The 23,784-nt window shown below is 40.6% G+C and overlaps 1 protein-coding gene across 4 annotated transcripts in view; it reads right to left on the bottom strand.

Moving 5' to 3' along the window:
• The window catches only part of Htt (huntingtin), a 164,378-nt gene that overhangs the window by 77,207 nt on the left and 63,387 nt on the right, over nt 1-23,784 (bottom strand). For all 4 annotated transcript variants that reach the window (XM_045161563.1, XM_045161565.1, XM_045161564.1 and 1 more), the window contains 11 exons: nt 22,777-22,916; nt 19,614-19,677; nt 19,259-19,359; nt 18,490-18,636; nt 14,428-14,548; nt 12,687-12,763; nt 11,050-11,201; nt 9,868-10,070; nt 7,896-8,022; nt 6,963-7,090; nt 3,038-3,148 (listed from right to left, as the gene is read on the bottom strand). In XM_045161563.1, coding sequence (XP_045017498.1) covers nt 3,038-3,148; nt 6,963-7,090; nt 7,896-8,022; nt 9,868-10,070; nt 11,050-11,201; nt 12,687-12,763; nt 14,428-14,548; nt 18,490-18,636; nt 19,259-19,359; nt 19,614-19,677; nt 22,777-22,916 — 1,371 coding nt within the window. The remainder of the gene's footprint in view (nt 1-3,037; nt 3,149-6,962; nt 7,091-7,895; nt 8,023-9,867; nt 10,071-11,049; nt 11,202-12,686; nt 12,764-14,427; nt 14,549-18,489; nt 18,637-19,258; nt 19,360-19,613; nt 19,678-22,776; nt 22,917-23,784) is intronic.

Below are 23,784 nucleotides of genomic sequence, written 5' to 3'. Positions count from 1 at the left end.
AACCTCTCTAAACTTCAAAAATAAGAGAAACAAAAGAAAAGAGAAAAACAGGAAAGTAATGTGAACAAAGCACATAGGCAAGAAGGGTAAGACAGTGAATTCTCTATTTCATCTTGTTTCTAACATAGGGTTTTCAGAAACATACCTTTAAACCACATACCACTACTCCAATACCCTTAATTTCAGAATACAAAATTCATATAATGTCAATTTTCATTGAACTGTGAAATGTTCACATCTTCGGATCATGTAGCATTTGAAAAAAATTAATTGACTTTGGCTAAAAAAAGCCATGTTTTTATGCAACTTACAATATGGTTTGCCCTCTCTAAAATTCACACTAGAATTGAATCCCCACTTTAAGTTATGAAGAGGGTAGGAACTTAACCTGATCCTAGTGTTTGGGGTGAAGCCTTTGGGAGGTAATGAGATTAGATAAAGCTGCCTGGATAAAGTCCTGATTCAATTCTGATGGCTTTATAGGTAGACTAGGGGATACACACATGCATATGCTTGGGTGTTCCCATTCTCTCTCTCTCTCTCTCTCTCTCTCTCTCTCTCACACACACACACACACACACAGACACAATCTGCCATGTGATTCCCTCAGCCACCTCAGGACTCTGCCAGGAAGAAGGCCATTACCAGATATGGCTCTAGACAGGGACAGTGAGCCAAAGTAAACTTATTTTCTTTGTAACTTACCTTGTCTTTTATTATATTATTAAAAACAGAAAATGAACTAGTGTAGTGATGGTGATAATACAAGAGTAAAACACACACACAAATCACAACACATCAAAATCACTGAAAGTCATTTTCATTCTTATTAATTTTAAGAAACAGGAGCTGGAGAGATGGCTTAGTGGTTAAGGTGCTTGCCTGTGAAGCCTAAGGACCCAGGTTTAGCTCCCCAGAACCCATGTAAGCCAGATGCACATGGTGATGTAGGCACACACGCGCACAGAAGGCACAAGCATCTGGAGTTCGACTGCAGTGGCCAGAGGCTCTGGTGTATGCATGTGTGCTCCCTCTCATTAAGAAACAGGAAATTCTTACTATTAAAAACATCACATTTAGATTTTTAGTTTTTCGAGGTAGGGTCTTCACTTGGAATTCACTATGTAGTCACAGGGTGGCCTCAAACTCACAGCAATCCTCTTACTCTGCCTCCAGATGCTGGGATTAAAGGCACTACCAGGCCCAGCTCCATTTAGATTTTTATTGCAATACAACCAACTTGAAAACATGTTGTATTTTCAATTTTGTTAAGATGTACAGAGCACAGACCACCAACAACCAGTTAGTAAGAATAGAGGTTTAGAGCAAAGAGAGGTAAGAAACTAGGGGTTCTACAACTAACCTCTCTGACCCTGGGAAAGTCTTATCATTCAGCTTCATGTGATGGTGTAAGATGGGCTACTTCTAGCTCTATCCCAGGATAGCTGTAAGATAAATAAGACACTCAAGATGATTCTTTTTGTTTGTTTGTATGCTTTTGATATGGGGCTCTTTCTATGTTGCCCAGGGTGGAATTAAACTTATGTACTTTGTACTGGTTCACCCAGTAGAAAATGACTTTCAACTAATCAACAAATGTTACCAGCTCCCAGGCACTGAAGACACAAAAAAGAAAAAAGAATCAAGTGTATTGTGTGATAGTAAGAAGAAAAATAAACAAGGAAGAAAACAGAATGAGAAACAGATGCAAGTCTAAACAAGGATGGCCTCACCAAAAAGGTGGCATTGCTTGACCAGACCTATATTCTGAAGGAATTTAAGACTATCAAATTAGCAAAACAGTATAGAGCCAATAGAAATGACATATAGGCATTAAGTTGATGTATGGGGAAATGTAAAGAGTATCAGAAAAAAAAAAACAATGCACATAATGATTAAAAAGAGGTAAACTTGAATGCATAACAAGATAAGAGAATTTAGAGTACATCTGTACAGGTTTATTTCCTATATTCCCTAAGCAATACAGCATAACAGTGTTTACGCTATATTGGGCCTTGTAAGCCATCTAAAGATGATATAAATATGCAGGTAGACATGTGTAGGCTATTATGAAAATGTTATGTGATTTCATGTAAGGAATATGAGCACCAGCAGATTTTGACCTCTCTGGTGGGTAAGTCCTTGTTACCAAGGGAGGAAGACTATACTGTGTTACACTTGAAGATACAGATCTGAAAAGAGGTGTATGACTCACATTAGAAACCAGATGTGGCCAGGCATGGTGGTGCACACCTTTCATCTCAGCACTCAGGAGGTAGAGGTAGAAGGATCACTATGAGTTAGAGGCTACCTTGAAACTACTGAGTGAGTTCCAGGTCAGCCTGGGCTAGACCCCATCTTAGGGGGAAAAAAAAATCAGATGTGCAGGAGGAGAGCAGTACAATATAAAGGAGATCTAACAACAGCTTTAACAATGGCAGGAAGTGTGCTTGAGCATTTTCATTATGAAATGGGGTAGGGAGGAAGATTACTGCATTCAGAACCACAGAGCAAGAATACCTCAGCTCTGCTACTTACTAACATATGAAAGAAGCCAATGACACACCTTTGCTGAGTTTGGTTTTATTTTAAATGGAAAGGGTTCCATTTAAAATGGTCAACTGAAAAAATAAAGGATTCTGTAATCACATTTTTCAACTCAATTTATAACCTAATACATGACAATAACCTAATACACTGACAATAGGATATAATTAGAACTGCTTATTAGGCACACCTTTAACTCCAGCACTTGGGAGGCTGAGGTAGGAGGATCACCATAAGTTTAACGCCAGCCTAGGCTAGGGTGACATACAGCTTTAAAAAGCAAAACAAAGACAAAAAAGGGTAAAATCACACCCCACATGTACTACATGTCTAGGACATGAATGGGATGCTGGATGTGAGCCTGGCGTCATGGACCATCTTTCCAGGCTGCTACGGTCCCCTCCCTCCCACATACTTAGATCAGATACCATCCAAGGGGGCCTGACCCAGGGATACACAAAGGCTCAAGGAAAAGAAATTAGGCACAAACCTTCCCAATGTCCTGCAGTGTTGCCAACTCTAGAATCTGAGAAAGAACGTCCAAGGCAGAGCGCAGGAACCCCCCAAACTTTTCAGTGCTGTTCTGAAGATCCAAGGTGACCTTGGCAAGGTGGAAGGAGAGAGCACACGGTTACTGGTACCACCACAGTCTGGTTATCTACAACAAAGACACAAATACCATCTGCTGCGGCGAGATGTTTCCGCAGTGCGGCGTTAAACTCTCACCATTCCAGGGGTGGCTGATCACTGGTAATTTCAGATGTGGTAAAATACTAAATCAGGATTATTAAGTTAAGATTCTAGGGGCTGGAAAGATGCCTTAAGTGATTAAAGCCCTTGCCTGTGAAATCTAAGGACCCAGGTTCAATTCCCTAGTACCTACATAAAACAGATGTACAAGGTGGCACATACATCTAGAGTTCACTTGCAGTGGCTAGAGACCCTGGCATGCCTATTCTGTCTCTTTTTCTCTTAAATAAATAAATAATAAATAGATTTTAAAATTTTTCTTAAAGATTCTAAAAGACTCCACTTACTTGAAGTATACAAGTTGCCCTGTTTATAGTCAGGAAATGGGTTAGGAACAAAGATAATAGATAAGAACAAGGCTGAGAGGGATTGCTTATGAAAATAACCATCAGCAAAAACATTGCAATATACAGAAAAGAACTGCCCCACTGAACTTCCATCTAGTTACCTATGATTAAAGTGAAAACTGGACAAAAAGCAGGAGGCAAACACAGAACATGAAAGTGAAAGTGGTTCTAAGGCCTGTCAAACACTGGAATGAGACTGAATAATCAGACACAGGAAGGTACACCCAGAAATGAGACCACTGAGAACCCAAGGAGGCAGGGGCTCTGTTCTATCTTCCATCAACAGAGCCATCCTTCTTCTACCCCTAAAAAAGAAGGGAAGGAGAGTGAGGCATGAACTCTGGAAAGAGCAGACACCCCAAGAAGGCCTCATTTTTAAAACTGGGAATAGGATATCATGAGGTGAGAAATAATAAGAAATAAGCCTCAGCATTTGAGACACTCGGGAGACTGGGAACCAAAGCACGAGCCAGGGAAGGCAAAAGGGATAACAAAAAATTGGGCAAAAATGAAGGAAAGTGGGTGGGAGACATGGCTTAGTGGTTAAAGCGCATGTCTGCAAAGCCTAGGAAACCATATTCAATCCCATGTTAGCCAGGTGCACAAAAGGTGAAGCAAGTGCAAGTTCGCACATGCCCATTAGGTGGCACAAGTATCTGAAGTTCGATTTCAGCAGCTGGGGTTCCTGGCATACCAATTCTCTCTCTCTCTCTAAAATAATAATAATAACAAAAATTGTAAAAGGAATGAAAGAAAGGGAAAGGTGATGAACCAAAGACATGGCAGGCCAGACAAGCTATGGAAAACACACATAATCTAAAGAGTAAGGAGAACTAGGGAACAAGGAAGCAGGAATCAGACACCAGGCAGCCAAAATTAAAGCAAAACACCCTAGAACTGAAGGTTTCTGGAAAGTAAATGATCAACAGGGAACACACACACTGGGAAGAGTGGAAGGAGTCTCCTAATTCAAGATGATGCAAGCTGACAAACAGAAACACCCCCTTATATGTATTTTAAAATTTTTATTAGAAACTATGGTTATATGGACAAATCATGTGTTGGTCCCATCCCTGCCCCATTCTACTGAGGACCCTCCTCAGTGGGGTTACTGGTATCTACCATGAAGTTATGGGTAATGACTTATGAAAGCAGCAAATGTTCCCTCTTGTACTAAGAGCTGACATAATAAACATGTAAGAAGGTTCTAAATATGTTGTAAAATGTAAAGTTTCTTTTTTTCTTTTTTGTTTTTTTCAAGGAAGGGTCTCACTGTAGCCCAGGCTCACCTGGAATTCACTATGTACTCTCAGGCTGGCCTCAAACTTACAGCAATCCTCTTACCTCTGCCTCTCTAGTGCTGGAATTAAAGGCATGTACCACCACACCCAGCTTGAAGATGAAGATGATGATGATGATGATTTTAAGTTTTTTTGAGGTAGGGTCTCACTCTAGCCCAGGCTGACCTGGAATTCACTATGTAGTCTCAGGGTGGCCTTGAACTCATGGCGATCCTCCTACTTCTGCCTCCAGAGTGCTGGGATTAAAGGCATGCGCCACCACACCGGGCTCAAAGATTATTTTAATATTCTTTTTTTAAAACTTTTTTTGTTGTTTATTTGCTTGAGAGAGAGAGAGAGAGGGAGAAAGAGGCAGACAGAGTGAGAGAGAGAATAGGTATGTCAGGGCCTCCAGCCAATGCAAACGAACTCTAGACAGATGCATGTGCCACCCTGTGCATCTGGCTTATGTGGGTCCTGGGGAATAGAACCAAGGTCCTCTGGCTTTACAGGCAAACACTTTAATTGCTAAGCCATCTCTCCAGCTCCTTGAAGGTTCTTTTAATCTTTCAAAATAATCAATATATATCAGAAAAGAAGCCACATAAGGTTTATAGATGGTAGTGTGTGTATGTGTGTGTGTCGATATATTTATATTTAAAGAAGTATCTATTAGTACAAAAAAGATGAGTACCTGGGGACAAAATTACTAAGAAATGTATAAGGGCTATGTGGACCAATCCTTAAGGTTCTTTTTTAATAGATATTTTTTATTTTATTTATTTGAGAGAGAGATACAGAGGAAGAGGCAGAGAGAAAGAGAGAATAGATGTGTCAGGGCCTCCAGCCACTGCAAACAAACTCCAGATGCATGCACCCCCTTGTGCATCTGGCTTATGTGGGTCCTGGGGAATCGAACCGGGGTCCTTAGGCTTCATAGACAAACGCCTTAACCACGAAGCCATTTCCCCAGCCCCTTAAGGTTCTTTTAAAAGTCCTTTAAAATTTAATGTATTTCTGAGGCAATAGAAGTTTAAACAAAAAAGACAGCATTCCATATTCTAGAGATGCTGACTTAGCATGTGAACCCACACATTTAACATGATCTTAATTTGAAATATTAATCTTCATACTATTTGGAGTTAGAAAACTTATTCTAGTGTTTATATGCAAAACAAAACAAGAATACAAGAAAATCATGAAATAGGAGCTGTATTATGAAGTGACAATAATTAATGTGCTTCTAAATAAATGAATAAACAGACTGATGACAAAAACATGAATGAAATACACACATAAAGTTTAGTATTTGATAAAATAAAATTTCAAAATAATCAAGGCAGATAAAACAGAATATTCTGTAGTGTTGGGAACAGCTGATTCAGCAATTAAGAGAAAAAAACAAAAGCTGAATTTGTATTTTATATTCAACACACTACAGACAGACAGAACACAAAAGAAAACTGGAATTAGAGAATATACCTCTGAATATACCTCTGATGGAAAAGTCCTTAGTTAGTAAGGGGAAATGAGCACTGACTACTGAATCGTTGGCTTGTGCTGACACCTGCTTTTCTTACATTAGTCTGGAATTTTGGGTTGCATTATGCAAACTTGCATACTACTGCATTTTGGTGTGAGCCCAAGAGAGGGAGAGAGCACAGGAAGCCTGCATACGCAGACTCCAAATCCCACCCTAGCCATGTTCCCCTGTACCTGGCTGTGTGTCCTTCTGATATGGTTGTGATAAATGAGTCCTGAGTCCATGTCTCTGAACCTAACATGGTCTTGGGAAGTCACTAAACACACACTACTGAAGGAGATCATTTCTCTAATATGAAAATTCAAGATATTTGTAAAGCTACCAAACTGAAAGGCCAATTTGGAAAAGTTAATTTTAAGTACTATCTCTACGGGCTTCTTTATATACAGGCATGCATATGTATATTTGAACATGAATTTTTCAAATCATAAGAATGGCAATCTACCAGAAAATGCACAGATGCACACATGTTCAGAAATAAGCAGTAGTTCATACCTTATAGTTGGCATGAGTAGCTTTCAGGACATCATGTAATTTGAGGTAGGAAGGTAGATGGTAGAAACTCCCTAATGAGGAGGATTTACTTGATGTGACAGGCCCTGACGTATCCGATTGTCGAGAGGCTTAAAAAATACACACACAAAAGAACTTTTAGATTAAAGAGGGTTCCCACATCATAATCAGTTCTTTCCAACCCATTCTTACCAACCCCCCCCCCCGCCCTTTTCCTGAAAATCAGGAGTCTTCCCTTATAAGAAGGAGAGAAACAAGCATAGGAGAGCAGGCTCCTTGCCATAGCCAAATACCTCCAGGTTTAAGTGACAGATTTTTTTCCTTTTTATTGACAGAATCCATACTTAGACAATAAACCATGGTAATTCCCTCCCCTCCCCCACATTCCCCTTCACAAATCTATACTCCATCATAGCCCCTCCCTTTCTCCATTCGTCTCTCTTTTATTTTGATGCCATCATCTTGTCCTCCTATTATGAGGGTCTTGTGAAGATAGTACTAGGCACTGTGAGGTCATGGATATCCAGGCCAATGTCTGTCTGGTCGGTTGCATTGTGAAGAGTCCTACCCTTCCTTTGGCTTTTACATTCTTTGTGCCACATCTTCTGCAATGGACCCTGAGCTTTGGAAGGTGTGATAGATATGTGTTAGTGCTGAACATTCCTCCATAAAGTGACAGATTTTCAACAAGTGATCCAGATATTTAAGATCAAAGGGTAGTCTGCGGATACTTAGTACTTTTCATGATCTGAAGCCACCCATGAAATCTCAGTCTGACTTTTTCTGCTATGGACTAGATTTCCATAAAGTACCAAACTGTCCTATCAGTCTTGACAGAAGCACAAGCTAAAAGCCTTACATTCTGTACTATAGATTGTTGGTGCCCAGTCCTGCCTTCCAAGCACCACTCCCTACCTGCACTGGCCTCACTGCCTTTCTTGGGACTCATTGGTGCAGATACTTGTTCTCCTGGTTCCTTCTCCTTCCCTTTTCGTCGGATGGGACTTAGAGAAGGGGGGTTTGTTAAAGAAGGCAAGGCAGCCTAAAACAGAAAACAAAAACATAATGGAAATATAACCAATACTAAAACTACTAATTCTAAAGTGTTAGCCCAGGTAACTCATATTAGTCTTGGAACCCGTACTTACAGGGCTCAAACCCTACATAGATGACTACTTTCACCCACACAAATGTACATGGTAGATATGGCTGAGAACTTCTTCAAAGCAATGTCGTGAATGTATTACAGAAGGGAAGGGTCAGCCCTTAGGGAGTTAAAAGGACCTAAGGCCACTGACATTCCCAGGTCTTTTCCCATGATATGAGCAGGGCACAAGGCAACCTTTTAAGCCTCATTTTAAGTGAGGAAACAAGGCTCAGGAATACACAGCAGAGCTAGAAGTCAGCAAGCCCAGATACATAGCCCATACTCTCTCCATGTACAGTCCAAGGATGCAAAACAACAAGCTTCCATAGGAAGAGAGAGTCATATGACAGAAATAAGCACTTGATGACCTCACTCTGCTCCAAACTCAATCCTCTGGCCTTAGTAAAGGGCCTGATCAATGTCTATGCACCCTACTCTCCCCCACTGTTTATCTGTTGAAATCAAGGAGAAACAAGAGGACATGGGGCCAGTAGCAGATAAGGTTATATAGCAGCAGAACCCTCATAAATGGGATTAGTGCTCCTAGAAGAAAACCCAGGAGCTCCCTCATCTTGCCCACCATGAGAAAGCAAGCTTTCACTAGGGATCAAATCTGTCAGTGTCTTGATCTAAGAACTCCCAACCTCCAGAACTGTGAGAAATAAACCACGACCCAGGCTTTTTTTTTTTTTTTAATGACGGTGGCCCACACTAAGGCAGTCACTTTGCACCTCTGAGCATCATCTGTAAAGATGGCATAATGGGACAAATGGCTGTAAGTTAGGCAGTGAATGGAAGGAGGTGGGAAGTCTACACAGCGCAAGTGAATGGCTGCCACATCTGAGAACCTGTTGGTGGGAGAAGTCTGTTATAAGGCCAGCAAGTGCATGAGTCTAGCAGTGGAGTGAAGATAAGAAGCACCTCCAGAGACAGACGAGTGGCAGCCCACAGCAAGGGGCAAGAAAGGTCTTGGAGTGACAGCAACAGGGCAGAGAGCTCCATTCTGGTTCTGAAGTTGGCTGTAGTGATAGCTGCACAACTCTGTGGCATGCTTGAAAAGCAAGCTGGGTGTGGTGGTTCACACCTATAATCCTAGAGAGAATACTGGAGCACAGAAGGGTCTGGGAAGTAAAATAAGATAGAGGAGGACAAATGCCCTGTAAAATCTTAAAACATGACCCTGGCAATAAGAGTGCTCTGGAGGGTGGTAGCACAAATCAGACAGGCAGAGGTTAAAGGACATCTCTAGTAGAGGAGCACAGAATAGCCACACAGGGCTAGGAGGTCCATCCCTGAGGAGAGAAGGGCCAGGTGTTTGGCTGGGAGTATAACTTTTCAGGAGGCCTTGTAGTAAAGAGGAGGAGCTAGTAGCTGAAGAGAAACCAGAAGTTGGGGGCAGGGTTTAAACACAGAAGATGTAGGAAGGAGACAAGAATCACAATTTTAAGTGAACTAATCTGTCTTAAATTCATTGTGCAAACATTACTGCACAAAAGAGCAAAACAGCTTGTCAACATTAAAGCAGAGAGAAATGTGGTACATAAAGTGATGTGAATTCTGCCCTCTCACAGCTGATACCCAAAAAAGTACACAATAAACAATCATGTTTCTATGTTAAACAGTGTCTAGATATGAGTAATTTACTATAGCAAAAGAGAATGAGGAACTAACAGACTGCTGAATGAACATGTTCTAGAAGTACAGTCATCAAGTCTCGGGCTACCCTGTGGAAGAAGTTACCTTGATTGCAGGACCAGGAGTCACATCATCCAAGACATGAGCACAAATATTGATCACTTTCAGCAGGTGGGAGAAAAGCTGCTCCACCATGGGCACCAGCATCCGGTCCCCCAGAGCAGGCCAAACCTCCTCCTGTCTGGTGGCTACTGGGTTGGCTTCTTCTTCAGAGGTGCAGGAACTTCTCAGAGACTTGGGGGCACTGGCTGTGACACAGGCACACACATTACTCCTGCCTCCAGTGGGGAAGAAGCTGCTGCAGCATAGAGTGCTCACACCCATCTGTGCTGAGGGACTACTGACCTTCGGGATCTGACACTGAATGGATGCCTCAAACTCACATCAAAATGGTACTTTCCCCAAATCTGTGCTCCCAATCTCCTCCAGCTGTGGACTCAATCCTTAACTGAGGTTCGTCTGGAGATGAGGCTGAAACTTTAACCTCCTTAATTCTCCTTCAGTTTCTTTTCAGATGCTGTCTGAACTTAAACATTGACCTCTTGAACTTCCCTGTCCTCTTCCAGCCCAAACTCAAGTCAGCTGAGAAATCTTTCTAAAACATAAATCCAACTCTTAGTCCCCACATAATATTCATCAAGGGCAAATAGAACAAGTCCAGATTCCTTATAGTGTCTTGGTTCTTGCCCCCATTTAGTTTCAATGGATTCTACCCTCCTGGGGCCACATTCTCAATTCTCATCCTCACATGATCTCCACAATGACTTAAATTCCCCTGATAACAATTTTTCAGTTGTCTGTGCCTTCACATATGCAGAACCTCATCTAGGCTGACCTTTCCTCTCAGTCCATATATCTGCCCAAAGAAGAGAATTTATAGCCGCTGTTGCCACCATGCTTATTTACATTTCCCTCTTGCCAACTGACCACCATCGGGAGAATGTAGCCCATACTATGCTTTCTTATGGCCCTAAAGCCTGAATCACTGCCTAGCATATAGTTTCCAGGAAAATCAAACTCAAATGAGTTTGCCCACAGTTTACTATGGCACTAGTCTGGGAAAGCCCACTGTAACATACTCAGCACCGCATCCATTCACGCAGGCAGACAACACTTAATCAGAACTCTTAATCCTTCTTCCTTGTGTGCTCTTCACCACTATTCCGCACAAACAAATCAGAGCTAAAGTCCTAGAGGCCCTATTCTGTTTCCACTTGGTACCAGTACCTGCAAGCAAATTTCCAACCAAAATCAAGGCATCCTGATGGGCTGAGAGATCCAGTGGGAACCAAGCTGATGAGAGCAGGGTGAGAATCATGGTAGCCATCCCAACAGTGCAGCTCTTCCTAGACTCATCTGCGGCATTCAATGGGGGCACTCTGAAAGCAGATATTTCCAAACTCAAACTATAGCAAAATTTCAAACAAATAGTCCTTCTCTTTCTTACAGTCCCAGGAGGAAGGCATGCCATGGGACATTTCACACCAGTTTAGAGATTCTCTTTACTACTGTCTGTTGTTTGTGAGATCACTGAGAGAGGTCTCAATCTGTATGTAGCCCAAGCTGACCTCAAACTTATGATAATTCTCCTGCCTCATCCTCCCAAGTGCTAGGATTATAAGCATCTGGGCCATGAGATCAGGCAATTTACTAATTTACTAATTAAGTAAACTGGAACTCTTATGCTTATTCTGGTGAATTTTAAATGTTTTTTTTTTCCCCCTAACTTAATACATTTTATTTCAATGCAATGACAGAGTTGCTCAAGAGTGATGTCCAGTGCAGGACCTGGGACTAGAAACTGTAGTTTCTCAGTCAGTATTCATGGAAAGACACAACAATACAATCCACTTCAAGCAAATGTTAGTTGTTCACATGTTGACAAAGAGAAGAAATCCACAGATTTACTTCTACATTTGATGTGAGTCACCAGGACTTCTCTCATTCATCGGTACACTAATGAAGGCTTACTCCCTAGTGCTGAAGACAACTCGAAACTATTTCTCACATGCTACAGACATTTATTATTATTTTTAACTTTTCACTGACAACTTCCATAAATATATACAATACACGATAGTCATAATCCCCTCCCACCACCCTCCCTTTTCTTCTTCCCAAATGCCCCCCCTCCACTGAATCCCATCTTCTAACTAGTCTCTCTTCTATTTTAATAGGAAAATTACTTTTTAATGCAATGTGCTAATATAACCATGATAGTTCCTAAAGTATACTCTTGTAGCTTATCACAATTTGTATTTCAGGTCATAATTTATTTCAATTACCTATTAGTTTTGGAAATAATCAATAAATTAGAAAACCCTTTCACCAGCAAATGAAAATTCCCTTCATCAAACTCACAGATCAGACCATCAAATCCCCCCAAATGCTTGAGAGCACCTGGCTCATTAGAATCACAAGAGCTTCAGTGTTTTCCAGTAGTTCCTCTCATTCATTTTCACACAAGTGATACAAACAAGTATTTCATCAGACATTTAAAAAGGAACACCAAACTTACCAGATATTAAAATGAACTTTAAAAAGGAGTGCTGGAGAGATGGCTTAGCATTCAAGGTACTTGGCTATAAGTTCTAACAATCTAAGTTCAATTCTCCAGTGCCAATGTAAAGCCAGATGCACAAAGTGATACATGCATTTGGAGTTCATTTGTGGTGGCTGGGGGCCCTGGTGCACCCATATTCTGTCTTTCTTCTATCTCTCTCTCTCTCTCTCTGCTTGCACATAAATATTTTAAAAAGAGAACATGCTTGAGTCATTAAATATTTTTTTTAAATAAAGAATCCCTATAACTGTGCTTGTGTTGTATAGTTGCACATTAACAACGTGCTGAGGAAGATACATACCCACAATGCCAACCTAAACTCCAAGTGCAAACTGGAAAGGCTGCTGAAAGAAGACACAATGCTTCACAGCATCCAAACTGCAAGAGAAAGAAATGGAAATACCATGTACAACTACTAAAGGATTAAGACCCTTTGATCTTTTTTAAAGAATATTTTTAAAATTTTATTTTAATTATATGAGAGAGGCAGTTAGAGAGAGAGACAGAGAGAATACGGGTGTAGCCTCCAGATGCTGCAACCGAACTCTACACATGTGCACCACCTTGTGAATCTGGCTTACATGGGTCCTGGGGAATTGAACCTGGGTCTTTTGGCTTTGCAGGCAAGTGCCTTAACTGCTGAACCATCTCTCCAGCCCTGATCTTTTCTTATTTTTAAATATATATATATGATATATATATATATAAACACACACACACACACATACATACATACATACATACATCATATTGAGGACTAGAGAGATGGCTCAGCAGTTAAGGAGCTTGCATGCAAAACCTAATAACCTGGGTTTGAATCCCCAGTACCCACGTAAAGCATCTGGTATACTCATTCTCCCCCTTCCTCCTTCCCCCCTTTCTCTCTTCTGTTGGTCTCTCTCTGCTTGCAAATAAATAAGTAAATAAATGTTTTACATGAAAGCACATTGAAAGGAAAATTGAGATCTGTGAACAGTTACAGGATATCTGTCCTACCATGGGACACATACATACTTTAAAAGAAGAACTGGACAAGTGGAATACATGATGTGCCCCAGTAAAAGGATGTCTAGCAGCTCCTGCCTGGAACTGTTCACTGTCCAACTCTCCCTGGAAATCTCTTCCTTCCTCCCTCAAGACCTCAGCCAAGCTGACTAATGTCAACCCCTCAGGTCAGACTTAAAGAATGGTGTGTGATACATCTACCTCACAATCAAAATAAAGTTTATGGTACCTTGAACAAATTTAGATTTAGCAAGACCACTTAATCTTAATTGTTTGAGTTTTCTCCAAGATACAAGTACTACTTCTACCACATAAAATAAATGAAAAAGACTAGCCTGTTAAAAAGCAGACTAACATTACTTTTGTATAATATTTTTTCTGATTATAAAAGTTAAACTTGTTTATGTTAGAAAATCAGAGAATACTTGAAATATACATAAGAAAATAAGTTAGCTATAAATTTGAAAGCCATTCTGGCAATCCTTTCTCTGCCTCTCATTTTCCCAAGTCTGTAAAGAAGGTATAGATATAAATTTACTTTCTAAACTGATACACAATACTACTACTCAGTTTTGTAGTCTTTCTCATTCAACATTAACAAAAACAATATATCTCTGCATATCACTAAAAAGTTATCTAAGGCATATTAATAGGTGTACAGTATATACTAAAGAATTTCACAATGAATGTAATCATTTCTTAGATTCCAGGACATTAGTTCTTTTCCAGTTTTAGCAGAAATAAGGACATAACTAATTATATTACACAAAAATCTTAGTTGGCATTTCTGATATATATCCTTAGTATATATTACAAAGCCACTGGGTTAAACTTCTGGCATATTACTATATCAGATTATGGTGGTTTTAAATTTTTCACTTGGCATTTTCCTAAACTGGCTCAACTAGTTTATGATGAGCACATATTAGACTATTTTGACAAATGCACACTTCCTTAGCAAGCTAAAGCAAACATATCTTTGTGACCATACAAGTACTAGAATGTCTATCTCTGTAAACCCAAGCAAGGGGACTTACTGTGAGTGCCCTTGTGGTTGATGTCATCAGTTCATGAGAAACTGCAGCAATTACTCTTGAGAGGTTATTTTCCACAGTGACATCAGTTATGCTCGGCAGTAAGCTATATCCTCTGTAGATTCTAAGAAAAACACAGAGACTTAAATCCTTGTAAGGAGTATATTTTCAAGGTCAAATGGAACTTAAAATGTTATGATTAGACGATAGGCAGACTCTAGTTACTATTTAGCCTGCTACCCTCTTACAGTATACTAAATATATGTTGTTGTTTTTTTTTTATTAAAAAACGTTTACAATTAGTTGAGCATGGTTGCTCATGTCTACAATCCCAGCATTAGGGAGGATGAGGTAGGAGGATCACCATGAGTTCAAGGCCAAGTCAGCCTAGGACTACAGTAAAATTCTGCCTCTAAAACAAAAGACTGGAAACAAATGTAGTCCTAATTTAGAAAAAAGGATGACCTCCTCCCCACCAAGTACTTCACAACTGTATAGGCAAAAGGTCACATTTTCCTTACAGCCTGCCTACCTTCCCTACAGTTCCTCTGTGCTGGAAGTGTCCAAAGGTTTCCAAATTCCAACAGGAAAGTTATTCCTTTCTCCATTACTGAGCTCCCCAAGGCATATTTTATCTATTTCACTTTTGCTATCCATCCATTTTAATACCTACAAATTTTAATTCACCAATTATTAAACTGAAGCTCATGTTGGATTCATATTTGACTCAATGTTGTATTGCTCTTGGTATCTTGTCCACAGAGATAAGCTAAGGAAAATCTGATTTATCTTCTCAGAGTTTAACAAAGTAGGCAGTTAAGAGGGAAATACAGAACAACTGGTAACTGTGTCTGCCATGCAAAAAGTAAATAAGCACAGCTGAATGTCAAGAGGGCAGGTGAAACTCAAAACAGGGAGAAATTTCTCAGTGTTTGTGTGTACACATGCACAGGTGAGGGTATAAGACATTCAGGCACATATATGTGATGAGGCCACAGGATAAGCTTGGTGTCATTCTTCTCAAGCCTCATGTATCTTTAGAGACAGGGTCCTCTCACTAGCTTGGAATAAACCAACTCAGGCTAGCTGGTCTTGCCTGTAAGCCATAGGGATCCATCCAGCTGTCTTTACCTCCCCAGTGCTGAGATGAAAAGCAAGCACCACCAGGGCTAGTGTGTGTGTGTTTGTTTTTAAATGTGGGTTCTGGGATTAAATTCAGGTCCTCAAGTTTGTGAAGCAAGAACTTTACCAAATGAACTATCTTACTGGAAGATATTTCCTGGAAGAATTTTCAAGGTAGTAGTTAGCAATCAATTTTAATGAAATTATTAAGACTTGTAGCTAAATATTTATCTTCTGAAATGATATTTTGAAAGAACAATTTACATCCAACTTGTAAAATTCCCGATAATGGAACACTTTCTGCTTTTTTAATGCTTTCTAAAAACATATTTTTTAAAATTTATTTGAGAGAGAAAGAAGTGGGGGGGAGAGATAGAGAATGGGCACGCAAGGGCCTCCAGCCACTGCAAATGAACTCCAGATATATGAGCCACTTGTACATCTGGCTTATATGGGTCTTGGGAAATCAAATGTAGGTCCTTTCACTTTTCAGGCAAGTACCTTAACCACTAAGCCATTTCTCCAGCCCTAAAGGAATGTTTTTGATGAATCTTTTGAAAAGAGAAAATACCAGTACTAAGGGCAAACAAAAGACATTATCTGAGAGGAAATATTAAAACACCCTAAAAAATATTTCCGTGTGTGTGTGTGTGTGTGTGTGTGTGTGTGAGAGAGAGAGAGACAGAGACAGAGAAGATGACACTGATTTAGAACTAATGATTTTACAATGTGACAAACTGAGGAAAAAAACTGCGGAGACATTTATCCTACCCATAACTGTGGGATAACTCCACAATGCATGACCCATATACCTCACCAAGGAGGGGCAAAGGGGAAGGAGTAGGTCACAGATGAGCCTAATAATTCAACAAGGCACTATCCTCAGCACTAGACCAACTACGTATGAATAGGGATAAGAAGAGAAAATTTTCCATGGCCAAGTTTTCAGATTATAAGTAATAGTCTGTAGGGGTTTGATTCAAGTGTCCCCCATAAACATAGGTGTTCTGAATGCTAGGTTCCCAGCTTATGGAGATTTGGGAATTAATGCCTCCTGGAGGCAGTGTATTGTTGGGGGTGGGCTTATGGGTGTTACAGCCAGTTTCCCCTTGCCAGTGTTTAGCACACTCTCCTGTTGCTATTGTCTACCTTATACTGACCAGGGGGTGATGTCCACCCTCTGCTTATGCCACTGTTTTCCCTACCATCACAGAGCTTCCCCTCAAGCCTGTAAGCCCAAACAAACCTCTTTTTTCCCACAAGCTGCTCTTGGTTGGGTGATTTCTACTAGCAATACGAACCTGACTGCAACACAATCACAAACAAAAACAAAGGTGTTGGGCTGGAGAGATGGCTTAGTAGGTAAAGTGCTTGCAACATAAGCATGGGCCTTGAGTTCAGTTTTCCCTGAACACACACAAAAATGGCAGGTGTGAAGACAGGAGGATCTCTGGGTATTGCTGGCTAGCTAGTCAAAACAAATTGCTGACGTCTGGGTCCAGTGAGAGATCCTGTGTCAAATAAATAAGGAGTACAGCAACTGAGGAAGATAACTAATGTTAAGCTATGGCCTCCCAGCAGCGGAGGTAAAGTCACATTCTAACCCCAATGTTGGATCCTCTCTGCTTGTTACACAACTAATTAGCCAGGCAAGAAGTACCTACTGGTGCAATAGTAGCATAGCTGTTACAGTGTAGCCAAATGCACTTCTGATTGGATCTAAGGCCTGCTCCATGGGAGGTAATCCATGTCTGGTACTGAAAACCTAGTCAAAAGCCTATGGCTGAGGAGGTCACAAACCCTGAGGAGGAAGCTAATGCCATCTGGCTAAACGGTATGATGTGCTCATCTAATTGCTCCCCTAAAAGTTTACATTACGTTTATGCCCATAGATTAGTGCTGTTCTCACCACTGGCCAGAGATATTTCTTTCTGTAAAAGGTGGTGAATACTCAAAACTCACCAAAGTGCTGAGAGTAAGTGGGTGTTTAGTGCTCAGTGCTAAATAAGACATATGTAGCATATCCTCCATAGCACAGGGAACATTACAGAAGAGGAGGTAGAAAGAATGTAAGAGCCAGAGGGTGAGGAGAAGTACTTTGGGATATTATTTAACAGACATGAAGTGACTGTCATATTCATGATCACATAGCAGGTATCAGCTGTCATTACCTCCCCAAGGCCCACACTGTATTGATCTCATCAAAATTTCAACAAAAGTGATGGAGGAAGTCAAAACAAACAAAGACATCAAAATGGAAAGGGGGGTGTGGAGAGATGGCTCAGCAGTTAAGGCATTTGCCTGCAAGGCCTAATGACCCAGGTTTGATTCCCCAGTACTGACACAGAGCCAGACACACAGAGTAAGCGCATATGTCTAGAGTTCGTTTGCAGCAGCTAGAGGCCTTGACACACCCAATCTATCTTTCTGTCTCTCTTCATCTTTCTCAGTTTACAAATAAATAAATATTTAAAAAAATTTTTTTTAAAAACAGGCCAGGTGTGGTGGATCATGCCTTTATTCCCAGCACTCGGGAGGCAGAGGTAGGAGGATCACTGTGAGTTCAAGGCCACCCTGAGACTCCATAGTGATTTCCAGGTCAGCCTGGGCTAGAATGAGAACCTACCTCGAAAAACAAAAATAAATAAATAAAATAAAATAAAGAACATAGAATAGGGACTAGTTGAAAGGGATCCAGCAGATTGGAGACTAGGAGAACAAAAGAAAGTAATGGAAGGGGATTATGATTACAGTCTGTTTATGAATGAAGTTACTTTATGTTACATCATTATAGTAAAATAAAAAACAGTATGCACATATGAAAATTATAAATAACAAGAAAAACAAAGAAGAAAAGAAAATGTGTTAGGTTAGCACTCACAAGAACAGAGGCATTAGGAAAGACCCACTTTACCAACAAAGACAGAATGCTGGACAGCGTACCTGGTTATGGTGCTGACAGAGAAGTGTGATGGAGGCTGTGTCTCATGCATGAGGAGTTTCAGGTAAACACTGCTTTGGTCTCTTGCCACAGCTACTACTGGATCAGCCTGTCCTTGGTCACATTTATAAAACAGCTTTGGAACAAGTCTACCATGAAAGGAAGGCTGGTTTACTCAGAAGGCATATGAAACTCACCCATGGTCACCACCCTTTCCTCCAGGTAGCAAACCCAAACCAGTATCCACAACAGCAACCATAAACTGAAGACATTTAGTTATTTCCTGGGCTGGAGTGATGGCTTAGTGGTTAAGGCATTTGCCTGCAAAGCCAAAGGACCCAGATTTGATTCCCCAGGACCCACGTTAGCCAGATGCACAAGGGGGTGCACGTGTCTGGAATTCATTTACAGTGGCGGGAGGCCCTGGCATGCCCATTCTCTATCTCTCCCCATTTTCTCTCTCTCTCCCCCCTCCCTCTTTCTCTATCAAATAAATAAAAATATTAAAAAATAATTATCTCCAAAATTTTGACAATGAGAGCACATCATTTTGAGCACAAAAAGTTAGTATTTTGCTTGTTTTTAAATGGTTACTTTAGACTTCTCTGGCAGTGATAACTTTTTTCATAATTAAAAGAGCTAAAAATTAGCCTGGAACACTCAAGACAGACTTCTCTATAACTTCTGAATTCCTCCTACTCTTCCCATTCTCATTCTATTTATACTACTACCAAGAGAGTGAATGAAGAGATAAAAAATACTAGCAAATACCTTATTAATGATGCGGCAGCAACATGTCGCACCCTAGGGTCCTCATCCCCAAGCAAATGGATAACCACATCATTGAGCACTCGTTCTTGCAGTTTTAAAAGCTTTAGGGGGACAGGTAATAATTTAAAAAAAAAAAACTCTGTATACATGATTAAATTTTAGATAAGGTATCTTGAAAAGCTAGTAAGGAAGAGCTCAAGATCTTATATTCATACCATATAGTCACAATTTTAATGATATAAACCATAAAACATATACACAACACAAACATTCACAAAAAGCTCACACTACTAGGGAGCCTTGTTAACAAAGTTCTTAGAAAGCAGGGAGCATTCTTACAAACTGAACTGCTTACCCCTGTATAATGATGAGCCCCTCGGTGTAAACTTTCTGCTTTGGCCTCCAAAAAGCTCACCAGCCTAATGAAAGAAGATATTCAATAGTAAAGCCATTTAGCCACACAACCAACACTCAACGCCAATGTGAAACACTACAGCAGGTCAGACACAAGGTTGTTCACCTGAGTGCCCAAGCACAAAGCAATGAGAAGGTAACTGCAACACAGTCCTTTCTTGAAATAACAAGTGTGTTTCAATGAACTTATTCATATTCTTCTTTAATTCCAGACTCAGGAAGAAAGTTCTAGGGATAGGGTCTTTCATCCATGTATAAATCCACTACTTCAAAAGACTTAGTGCTCCACAAATGATCCAAAGAGAGGATGAGAACACTGAAACCCCCCCATCCACTGACCAGCTAAGTGGCCCATTCTGTAGTTATAGCTGTGGGATGAGAGTAAGACTAATTGCTGGCTAAGAGGATGTTCTGAAGATGGAATACAATAATTTATATGGCTGAAGAAAAGGCTTAGTGGCTAAAGTGTTTACCTGCAAAGCCTAAGGACCCAGGTTCGATTCCCCAATACCCATATAAAGCCACATACACAAAGTGACACATGTGTTTGGAGTTTGTTTGCAGTGGCTAAAGACCCTGGCAGGTCCATTCTCTCTCTCTCTCTCTAATAAAAATAAATAAATTACCAGCCAGCCTGAGAAGACAGAGTGAATTCCATGCCAGCCTAGGCTAGAGTGAGACTCTACCTCAAAAAACCAAACAAACAAACAAAAAAACCAACAAAAACCCAAAAGATAACAATAATCTATAGGGTCTTCAGTGGCTTTAAAACCCAACTCAAGAAGCAAATAAAAAAAACCCTAAAAAATGAAGGTATCATTTTCCCTTCCTTTTTTTAAAAGAATGATTTATTTGCAAGCAAAGATAGGAAATGGGTGCACCAGGGCCTTTTGCCACTGCAAACGAACTCCAGACACATATACCACTTTGTGCATTGGGCTTTATGTGGGTACTGGGGAATGAAAACTGGGCCATCAGGCTCTGAAGGAAGTCTTTAACCATTAAGCCATCTCTCCAGCCCAAGATATTATTTTCCTTCAAAAAGAAATTGTGGGCTGGAGAGATGGCTTAGCGGTTAAGCGCTTGCCTGTGAAGCCTAAGGACCCCGGTTCGAGGCTCGGTTCCCCAGGTCCCACGTTAGCCAGATGCACAAGGGGGCGCACGCGTCTGGAGTTCGTTTGCAGAGGCTGGAAGCCCTGGCGCGCCCATTCTCTCTCTCTCCCTCTATCTGTCTTTCTCTCTGTGTCTGTCTCTCTCAAATAAAAAAAAAAAAAAAATCCTTTAAAAAAAAAAAAGAAATTGTTGCTAGAAAAGGCGTCCAACCAAAATCAACTCTAAGAAAAATCAATATTGCAACATAAAGTATTTTTTAAAATATTTTATTTCTATTTATTTGAGAGAAAGAGACAGACAGAGAGAGAATGGGTGCACCAGGGCTTCTAGCCACTGCAAATGAACTCGAAACACATGTGCCACTTTGTGCATCTGGCTTTACACGGATACAGGGCAATCATACCTGAGTCCTCAAGCTTTGTAGGCAAGCATCTTAACTGCTAAGCCATCTCTCCAGCCCCTCAAGTAATTTTTTAATTGCCGCAAATCTTAATTAGCCAACTCTCCCACAAATTTAGCATAATGATGAGCACATTCTTTCTTATTTATTTAGATTTTCAAAGTAGAGTCTCATTCTAGCCCAGGCTGACCTGAAATTCACTATGTAGTCTTGGGCTGGCCTCGAACTCACAGCAATCCTTCTACCTCTGCTTCCTGAGTGCTGGGATTAAAAGCGTGTGGCACCATGCCTGTCTCATTTAGATTGTTTAATCATTTGTATATATATTTTAACAGGGGCTTGCCTCACAATCATGAGGACCTGAGTTCAAACTCAAAATAAACCCCCATAAAAATGGCAGACGAGGGGCTGGAGAGAGAGCACAGTGGTTAAGGTGCTTGTCTGCAAAACTACCAAACTGGGTTTGATTCCCCAGTGCCCACATAAAACTAGATGCACAAGGTGGCACATTCATCTGGAATTTGTTTGCAGTGACTAGAGGCCCTGGTGTGTTCATTCTCTGTGTCTCAATCTCCCTCTCTTCTTGCAATTAAATTTTTAAAAAAAATTTTAATGGCAGACATAGCGGCATGTACCTGTAAACCCTGTGCTTGAAAGGTAGAGACAGAAGGAGGGTCAGAAGCCAGGTGTGGTGGCACACATGCAGCATTTGGGAGGCAGAGGTAGGAGGATCGCCATGAGTTCGAGGCCACCCTGACATTACATAGTAAATTCCAGGTCAGCCTGGATTAGAGTAAAACCCTACCTCAAAAAACAACAACAAAAAAAAAAAATTTTAAAAAGGAGGAGGAGGAAAAGGAGGGTCGGCCAATCTAGACTAATTGATAAGCTCTAAGTCAGTGAGAGTCCTCTGGCCTACAGACAGACAGACAGACAGACAGGCAGGCAGACACACATACACACACACACACACACACACACACACACACACACACCACCAAGTATATACTCAGATTTCCTTTTTAAGTTTAAGATAAAGGTTAAAAAAAAAAAAAATCCCACTATCCAGGAAAAAATAGACTACCAGAAAAATTTACTTTACTCCCTATATTTAAATTTTCCACTGGGCATGGCAGTGCATTCCTTTAATCCCAGAACTTGGGAGGCAGAGGTAGCCATACGTTCAAGGCCACCCTGAGAGCACACAGTGAATTCCAGGTCAGCCTATGCTGGAGTGAGACCCTACCTCAAAACAACCCTAAATAAATAAATAAATAAAATAAAAATTCCAGGCTGAGCATGGTGGCATATGCCTTTAATCCCAGCACTTGGGTGGCCAAGGCAGGAGGATTTTTGTGAGTTTGAGGCCAGCCTGAGACTGCATAGTGAATTCCACGTCAGCCTGGGGTAGAGCTACCTCTGAAAAAAAAAAAAAAAAAAAAGACAATTTCCAAGTACAGAGAAAGTTCAAGAAAATGCCACTGACAAAGAAACAAATGTCCTCTACCCAAACTGATGTTTCTGATGGTTGCATCAAAGATACCAGGTCATGTTTAATTTGAATTTCTGTATCTTAACTTGATTCTCTTACCTAAAGTCAATCTCTGCTAGAGTTTCCAGCAGCTCTGTCCTCACCAGCCAGTAGGAACTATTCTTCAAAGGCAGCACGTCAATGAGCAGCTGCAATCCTAAATCACTGTAGCTGCTGCTGCAGAGACTCAGGACACAGTGCTAAGAAACAGGGTCCATGGAAGAAAGAGCAGGGTCAGACTGACCTTCGGTAGCCACATCTTATTAGGATAGCACTCTTACACATGCACCTGTTTTGTGTTTCTTTTTTGGGGGGTGGGGGTATGGTAAAAGGGATGCTACAGGTAGATACCCTGAAACAGTTTTATCTATACTTATCTAAATAAATTCAAGTTTAAAAATATACGTGTCTCTTTCACATAATTTGTTTCTTCCTACTTCCTGTTACTGCCCATGTCATGGCCTTGACTCCCTAACAGCAATTTCAAGAACACTGATCAGTAGCTTCCAAGGGAAACCATGCAATAGTCTACTACCACTGGAAAAGAAACTTCAGACCCAGCAGAAGGGCAAGAGATCCACACCAAGGAGCATTCACAGATTCTACTAGGCATCTTGATACAGAGGGAACACAGTAGGCCTTGTACTGCTTCACCTGCAGCCTGACTGCAAGGGGCTCCATAGTACATATGGCTGACACACATGCCCATCTCTTCTGCTCAAGAAAACACACAACAGACTGAAACTTAGAAAAAAAAATTAACTAGAAAAATATTTCTGTCAAGCCATTAAATATGTATTCAATAAGTATGACCACTGTAGTTTTTCATTTTGATTTTCACTGGTTAGACGTTTCTATTGTAGACTGATCAATTATAAGACAGCTGATAGGAAAATGTTCCAAAACACTCTCATTTGAGGAACTTAAGATGTTCTTTTAACAAAACACACAGAAACTGAGGTTGGTTAAATAATTCCCCTGACTCACTGTAGTTCAACATTCTATGGTCCTAGAGAGTATTTTTAAAAATTCAACAGATTTTATATTCCCTTTAGGAGAATGTATATA

This window comes from Jaculus jaculus, chromosome 11, assembly GCF_020740685.1.
Source record: "Jaculus jaculus isolate mJacJac1 chromosome 11, mJacJac1.mat.Y.cur, whole genome shotgun sequence".
NCBI classification, from domain to species: Eukaryota; Metazoa; Chordata; class Mammalia; order Rodentia; family Dipodidae; genus Jaculus; species Jaculus jaculus.
This window is presented reverse-complemented; position numbering and strand designations above follow the sequence as displayed.